The sequence below is a fragment of the Schistocerca gregaria genome, chromosome 2, assembly GCF_023897955.1.
Source record: "Schistocerca gregaria isolate iqSchGreg1 chromosome 2, iqSchGreg1.2, whole genome shotgun sequence".
Classification (NCBI taxonomy): domain Eukaryota; kingdom Metazoa; phylum Arthropoda; class Insecta; order Orthoptera; family Acrididae; genus Schistocerca; species Schistocerca gregaria.
The window spans coordinates 860,697,208-860,706,284 of NC_064921.1; the positions used below are offsets into that span (position 1 = coordinate 860,697,208).

General features: G+C 40.0%; 1 protein-coding gene across 1 annotated transcript in view; it reads left to right on the forward strand.

Moving 5' to 3' along the window:
- The window catches only part of LOC126336019 (uncharacterized), a 41,858-nt gene extending 40,278 nt beyond the window's left edge, over positions 1-1,580 (forward strand). Inside the window, exon 3 of the mRNA XM_049999497.1 lies at positions 1,448-1,580. Within this exon, the coding sequence (XP_049855454.1) occupies positions 1,448-1,580 (133 nt within the window). The remainder of the gene's footprint in view (positions 1-1,447) is intronic.
- Positions 1,581-9,077: the final 7,497 nt, after the last annotated feature.

Sequence of the window (9,077 nt, forward strand, 5' to 3'; positions counted from 1 at the left end):
TCTTTTTATTCATAGATGTTAAGTGTTACATATTATGTATTGGGTGTTCCATAAAGAATGCAATATTTAATTTAATAATAAAACACATACTTTATTTGAAAACCACTAGTATTATTATGTCAATAGTCAATACGGAACACAAAGACTGAGATTAAACATGAAACAGGCAAATGTGTTCCACCCAGCTTCGTCTGCAGACATCCACAAAATTCTCGACTATAAGAGAGCAAAGTTTCGCTTACATTTTTACCAATGGCGCTTTGGGTTCAGGGATGGTTCGTGGATTGATCATATAAACACGAGATTTGACATGGTGTCAAATTCGGTGGCCAGTACTGATCGCCATTGCGAGAGATGAGACAAGCAGGGACTCTTATTCTAAGCTACCTTGATGTTCAACGGTAGTGTGGCGTGCTTTCCCTCTCCTGGTGGAACTACATGCGTTACATATTCAATTCTTGCAATTGTGTTCATAAAAACTGTGTTATCATATGGCGATAACGATCAAAAGCCACAACTGGAGGCAGATTGTAATACTAACTACACACTGTATGTCATTTTCGTAGCATTATGACGAACGGTAGCCAAAATATCAGTAAATAATATGAAGACAGCACTTTTTATGGCAACTAACACTCCTAGAAATCACTTGAGACCAGTTAGTGTGAAAGGTTTCATAATTTCATTTGTTCCCGGTTATCCACTCATTGCAGGCTAGCATTCTTACATATTATAGAAAAGTATGTATGCATGTATGTATGTTCCACATCTCCTCCTAAATCACTGGAGCGAATTCAACCAAACTTAGTACACGTATCTTTTATTGTCTGTCAACGATCGCTGTGGTGTTAAGAACCACCTGCCGACTATAGTTCAGTAGATATGGCATCATAAACAATCAGATGCGTGAAAAACTGCCGCATCATGCATGATGTTTAAATTTATTGCTCTTGTGCTACAAAATCTCCCAGACCATACCTACATATGACACTAAATCCACCTACAACATTATATCATGGTACCACACATTAGGACAGGATATATGACGTCATAAACTCTGAGATGCGTGAAAAACTGCGGCATCATAGGTAAAGTTTTAATACATTTATTCTTTACTACGAAGACATTCCCAGAATCGAGTCAGCTTAAGACTGCATTTTTGACAGCTCTCAGGTGCGAAGCGCAAACAGCTGCATGCGAAAACAAGTCATAGAGATGGGAAGCAGCTTCGCCCTTTGGGCGGAAACTGTCTAATTTGGATACTGTGCTTATGCATTTGTACGTTATGCATATTTCCTTCTACGACTGCTTCGTAATGTCAAATATGTTTTCAGAAATACAAGGAAATGAAATTTTTTGATATTACACTAAAAATACAGTTCAATGTTTGTTTTCGTTGCTAATAGATAATTGGAAAATGAGTGCCCTGGCAATGCCTGTTTTTCAGCTACTGTAACAATAGAACACCATGTATAAACATCCTCTTGATTCAGATGGCACATCAAACTCTGTGTCCCCTTATAAGTGGCTGGAAGCACCTGTATTCAGGCCAGAGGGAGAGCGAGGCATTTCCACCTTGATCACGCCATTAAAACAACGATTATTAAAAAGGTACTATTATGTGGAGTACCGTATTAAACAAAATTTGTGACAGGATTGAGGATATTTTGGTGGGGAGGACTTAGCTTGTTATGTGATTTCTGGTTTTCTCGGCGTATTTGATTAAAAGTGTGGTTCTGCACACACAGTCGAGTTGTTTCCATTATACGCACAATATTTCGACGACCTACCTAGTCGTCATCTTCACGTATCACGAATTTTGCTGTTATATGCACTCGCTGCCTAGACTCCAGCCACTCTGGTGGGAGTCCAACCAGCAAGTGCACATAACAGCAAAACTCACAACACATGAAAATAAGTACTGGGCTGATCGACAAAATAATGTGCATACAATAGAAAAAACTCGGATGTGTGCCTGCAAGCACACCATGTTATCTTGGATGGAAAGCCATCGACAGAATTAAAAGTAACCTGAGACTTGCCCCAGAGGTGTGTGCTAGGAGCCTTGTTAGTCAAGGTGATTACAATTTTGACGACTTGTTTTAAATCTTCATAAAAGTAAAAGCGTTAGTTTTGGAAACATTCGACTAGTACAAACAACAGGGTGTAACAATTAGTAGGGATGTAAAATTGAATGACCAAATAGGTTCGGTCGTAGGTAAGGTAGGTGGCAGACTTTGGTGCATTGGCGGAATACAAAGGAAATGCAGTCAGCATACAATGGAGATTCATTATAAATCCCTTGATCCCCATTTTGGATTATTGCTCGATTGTGTGGCATGCATACCAAATAGGACTAACAGAAGACAATGAACGCAAATATAGAAAGGTGACACAAATGGCCTTAGGTCTGTTTGTACGTGAGAGTGACAGAGATATGCTGAAATGGCACTCTTGAAGATAGATGTAAAGCATCCCGACAAAACCTACTTACAAAGTTCCAAGAATTGGCTCTAAATGTTGACTCTAGGAATATGATACAACCCCCTATGTAAAACTCGCAAAGGATCATCAGGACAAAATTAGATTAATTACAGAGACATTTAAACAATCATTCTTCCCACGCTCCACACGTGAACGGAACTGGAAGAAACCCTAACATGTTGTACCATTCTAAGTACCCACTGTCATGCACTGCGCAGTGGTTTGAATGCATATACGTAGATGCAGATGCACTGTAATTCTGAAGTCGAATTTCAGCTCAAGCGCAACAGCACTTAACTCTGAGATTTAGCACAGGGTACTACACTATTTTTAGAGCCAACCGCATGAAATGGGGATCTTAACTTTCTACTTCAAGGAATTTACTCTGGCCTTCTCGGACCAAAAATGTTGACGTGATCCGCCATTTTATACTTACAAATGAAATCACGTAGTTTCAGAGACTTTACTGGTCTCATACAGATATGATATTATGTATATATACTGAAATGGGAAGTGAAAATTTGTAGCAAGGCCGGAACTGGAACCTGGATCTTTGCTTACTAGGCAGTTGTGTTAACCACTAAACCACCTTGGCACAGTGCTTCACACAACTGCACGGATTTCCCTGACATGTCTTGCTCCTCCACACTGCACTAAGGCGTCTTAGTGGCTAACATGTCTGCCTAGCAAGTGGAAGACCCAGATTCGATTCCCAGACTTGGTACAAATTTTCACTCACCACTTCAGTCTGTATACATAAAATTATATCTCTATGAAACCTGTAAAGTCGCTGAAACTGTGTCATTTCGTTTGTATAAGTACATGTTCCAGGGTTACGGGCTAGATGCCCCATTTACGTTCTATGCTGAGGTGCTATTCCAGAACATAGAGGGCCTCTGCAATTTTGTTCGTATGTAAGGGGGAGTTAAAGTAGACTGGGGCAGCAGTGAGAATTTGCGTTGAGGAGAGTGGCATGCCAGGGTAAACGTTGCAGTTGCGTTAATCGCTGTGCCAAGGCGACTTAGTGCCTGACGCACCTACCTAGTTAGCAGGAGACCCAGGTTCGATTCCTGACTTGGGAACAAATTTTCGCAGCCGCTTCAGTCTGTACACATAAAATTTTATGAATGCTCGTTCACTAAGCGTGCAGGGTAGTACTGAATTCTGACATGATTGTGAAACATTTAAGCCCTATGATTTTAACAGTCTGAACCAAACAAAATAAACTATCCGGAATAATCGCGTAGTAACGAAGTTACTTCATGGTGCACTCTTAGCAAGACAATTCTTAAACATGTTTGGTATACATTGTGGTGACAAAAGTCACGAGATAGCGATATGCACGAACACAGAGGGCGGTAGTACCGCGTGCAGAAGGCATAAAATGGCATTGCAATGGCGGAGATGCCATTTGTACTCAGGTGATTCAAGTGAAAAGGTTTCAGACGTGATTATTGCCGCAAGACAGGACTTAACAGACTATGAACGCGGAAAGGTAGTTGGAGATAGACACACGGGACATTCCATTTCAGTATTCCAAGACCCACAAAGGCAAGACTGTGCCGAGAATACCAAATTTCGGGCATTACCACTCACCAAGGAAAACGCAGTAGGCGACAGCCTTCAGTTAACGACCGAGAGCAGTGGCGTTTGCATAGTGTTTCAGTGCTAACAGACAGTCAACACAGCTTGAAATAAATGCACAAATCAATAGTGGACGTACGACGAACGTGTATGTCATGACAAAGCAGCGAAATTTGGCATTAATAGGCTACGGCAGCAGACGACGGATGCGAGTGTCTTTGCATACAGCATGACATCTCCTGCAGCGCTCGTGACCACATCGGTTGGAACCCAGATGACAGAAAAAACGTGGCCTAGTCAGAAAACCCTCGATTTCAGGTGGTAAGAGCTAATGTTAGGGATTGAGAGTGGTGCATATCCGATGAAGGCATGGACCAAAGTTGTCAACAAGGCGCTGTGCAAGCTAATTGTACTTCCATGTTGATGGGGGGCTGTGTTTACGTGGAATGGACCGAGTCTTCTGGTCCAACTGAACCGACCGTTGACTGGAAATGGTTATGTTCGGCTGCTTGGAGACCATTTGCAGTCATTCATGGACTTCATGTTCCTAAACAGTAACGGATTTTTTATGGATGACAATGCGCCATGTCACTGGCCCAAAGTTCTTCACGATTGGTTTGGAGTACAAAAAATGGCTCTGAGCACTATGGGACTTAACTGCTGAGGTCATCAGTCCCCTAGAACTTAGAACTACTTAAACCTAACTAACCTAAGGACATCACACACATCCATGCCCGAGGCAGGATTCGATCCTGCAACTGAAGCAGTCGCGCGGTTCCAGACTGAAGCTTCTAGAGCCGCTCGGCCACACTGGCCGGCTTTTGATGAACATTCTGGACAATTCGAGCGAATTATTAGGCCACCCAGATCGCCCGACATGAATTCCACTAACATTTATTGGATATAATCGAGAGGTCAGTTTGTGCACGAATTGTGCACCAGCAACACTTTTGCAATTAGGGATGGCTATAGAGGCAGCGTCGATAAGTATTTCTACAGGGAACTTCCAGCAACTTGTTAAGTCCATTCCATGTCGAGGTGCTGTACTACACTGGGCAAAATGAAGTCTGACACGATATTAGGAGGTATCCTATGACTCGTATCACCTCATTGTATAAAGGAATGGGATTCTGAATAATCTTAATGGTCTAGAGATTTAGCATTCAAGAATCCAGTTATTTAGGGACATTTTTACAACTGAACAGTACATTATCAGCACGACTCATTGTCAAGTTGTAATAGCTGTAGTCCCATACTTCTATAGGTGGTGGAGGAATTAAGTGAAATTGTATGACCATCAGCACTGGTAAGCCTCACTGAAACATAAGGTTTGTAATCTATTTAAGGATAGGTTTCTGTATCATACACTACCTTCGGGCTGTCACATCAACAGTGAAGCATAAGACCATTCACAGTAAAACTTTGCTAGGATCCGTTAAATGGCAAAATGGCTGCCAACTAAATAATACTGGTTGAAGATCACATGCTACTCTGCACATGGTGAGAAATACAATACTCACTCACCATCATGACTATGATACAATGAATTAATGTTACATAATCAAATTGAATTTAGTGTTTTAAATGAGGAGCATGGGTACAAGCCTAATGGTGACTACATGGAGCATGTACACAAACAAAGGCCCTCTAATAAATTGAATTTTTGACACCGAGCTTCGCTCATTGTAACAAATTTCACATGCAAGAAGTTATTTTAATATAAACATAGTTATTCCCTTTGCCTGAAGGTGCCACAGGTTTAAACAGATCCTAACTCATAAAATCCAAGTTAACCTAGAATTACATCTCCACATTTCAATAGAGCATCGATGCTCACAAGCTCCTCTCAGCAGACTCTCCATTCAAAATTTTTTTCTCCCTAAACTTGTCACAACCCTCAGCATCAGTCCTCAATGGAGAGAGTGGCAAACTGAGCAGTTGCCCAGCATGAGATGTTAACGCAGTTAGGGTTGGAAAAAACACAAGTGTCTCTTGCTCTCTTCTTTCTGAACAGAGAAGACTTTGCAAAGATTCTACCCAGCAGGCCACAGGGCCAATCAAATGACACAATTTTAAGCACAGTGTGAAAGTTCTATTCTTCTTCTAAGATGTGATACTGCCAACTAAGTTTGAAAGGAAAACTAAATGACATACTCCTGGCCTCCCATAGGAGGAGGAAAGGAAACCGCCACTGGCTAGCAGCTTTGCTGCCATGGAAATGAACGTACAGCATTGTAAGCCAGGAGTCCCTCATTCGGGGAAGTTAGTCCGCCAAGGGCAAGTACTTGTTTCCGTTTCATGGAGGTTACTACCCTATGATTTAGTAAAAGAGGAGGCACATGGCTACGAATCACAAATCAATGTAAAGAGAAATAAAACAGAGTTCCACAGAAATTTCAGAAGGAGAAGTTTGTGTTATATTCATGAGATTGAATTTTGTGAAAGTTGCTTTTTCAGCATACTGCTGTGATTTTTCTCTTGTACTGTTTGTCCCTGTACTTTCTGATATATTTAAGAAATGATGATTAAATATATTTGGTACCCGTGTCTCATCATTTATAGCCTTTCCATTCAGCTCAATAGTGATGTTATCCTGTTCTTTTGCAGGTTGCCCTGTTTCTCATTTCACTATATTCTATATAGCCTTGCATCTTTTGTTGGAATCATCGATTTCTGACATTTTACAAATGTTCCTTGATTTTTAATAAGTTTTCTTAATAATTCTGAGACGTTTTTGTAGTGTGCAACTACTACAGGATCTCTTCTTCTTTTCACCAATAGATATACTTCTCTTTGCCTTTCACAAGATACTTCACTCCCTCTAGTGATCCATGGTATTGTATATGACTGTTTAATGTCCTCTCTTATTACTTTATGCAGAAATCTATTTTCAAACAATAATATGAATTTATCATGGAGTTGATTAAATTTTATATTGATATTTGGTTAATTATAAATTTTATTCCAGGTTATCTCTTTTAACTATGATTGAAAATATTTGTCCTAGAGTAATTAATTATTCCAATTTCCAGTGAGGAGTATCTATACTGTAAGGCATTGTCAGGAAGACGAATCACATAATCATTATTCTTAAATAATACAGATAAGTCAGTGAATGGCAATATTATGGAGGAGGTACAAAAATAATATATGTCTTTCATCATTCCAATGCCTGAAGTGAAGTTTCCATAGAGACTCCAGGTTTGATATGAGAGATGAGAAATATGGTGCATGGGAATATATACATGTTTATAGGGGTTTTCACAGAACTCTAGGTCCAAAGTCAATGCTCTTATCTTTCTTTTGTGATGAGTCATAAAATAAATTAAAGTTAATTTATAAACGTATGTAATAAGTTTCAAAATGTTGCCAAGGTTGCCCAGGTGAAGGATACAAGTCCACTCTTCAGGTTATGAGAGTTTATTATTCCAAGATTAACCAACAAATATATTACCTCCTTTTATGCACACATCACATAGAGAGATAGTTGGCTGTACACAGACAGTTATTATTCTTATACACCATATACAAATTAAATAGGTAGGAGAGGAGGGTTATGTACCTCTGCTACACACTTACAGTTTGTTCACTACGTTCTGACTGACATCTCAGGAAGGTGTGGGGAGGGGAGGAAGCAAGCTCCACCTACTGGAGCCCAACACAATGGCAGCTACAGGGACAGTGGTAGTGCAGGAGGAACAAGTTGGACTTTCCTGACAAAGTTCCGGCACTTCACGTGTGTTTACTGGGTTGGCACAGTACGGCCAGCCAGTCACTTCATAATGGCTACAGCACACATAGGTACTGTATTTTAGATCACTGGTGTTGGCAGCAGCCAGGCACAAATCGTTCATGGCCTCTAGTCTGCCGCCTTCTACTGTGCTAAGTCAATCAGTTACTATGAAGGACATTGTGAGACTACTATGCTGGTGCTTGTGGGGACAGATGTATATGTAGACTCTGTGACACATAGGTACACATATGGACTGATTACCACTTTTCGTGATTTGCAGTTCCTTTAACTCCCATCTGATAAGTAATGGTCGATACCTATGTTAGTATAAATTGTCAAAATTGAGCCAAGAATCCTTATTTTGTACTGATAATGTTAGCATCCTTCTCACAATGTTTCGCAGCCCGTTTGGTTAAGATTGCCTAAGAGTTATTCTATGGATGGTATACACTGCTCCTCCCACATTCTGTGTGTCTCTGAAGGTAAGTGTGTAAAACTTGATTGTTCCGCTATTAACCAATCATTTGTGACCACCAAGCGCAATGAAACAACACTGAGCTTTGCAGAACAAATGTAAAAGTATCCTCTTTCTAATCAACTCAGTTTTAACTACAGCTAATCTCCCTAGTAAAACATTTTTTGAGTTGAACTCAAAACAATTGTTGTGAACCTTATGCCATGAGTAGTTTGTGTAAATAATATTATATATATAATCCCATAAATGTTGAGTGCTGTTAGTTTCACAAGTGTCAGTGCATTTAGGTTATTCATTTCCTAACTATTTGTTTAAGTCACATGTATTTTACAGGAGTTAAACTGGAGGGAAAAGAATCCAGAGGACACTATTTCCACTTCATCGGGGAAGGTATGTGATATGAATCATACTCCTCCTTATTGATCAACAAACTGAACAGTTAAGTTCAAATGTTTAAACGTTTTGTGTCTGAAGCAGTTGCCAAATGTCTCCCTAAGAAGTTAATGTAAATTTAGATATATGCTATTTGTGATAGTTAAACTGTCTTTCACTAAGTATAGTTAACACTTGTATCTGTTCCAGAAACTCCATTTTTGTTCCTTTGTTTCCTTTTTTAGTTTCTTTCTTGTTGTTGTTGTCTTCAGTCTTGAGACTGGTTTGATGCAGCTCTCCATGCCACTCTGTCCTGTGCAAGCTCCTTCATCTCCCAGTACCTACTGCAACCTACATCCTTCTGAATCTGCTTACTGTATTCATCTCTTGGTCTCCCTCTACGATTTTTACCCTCACGCTGCCCTCCAA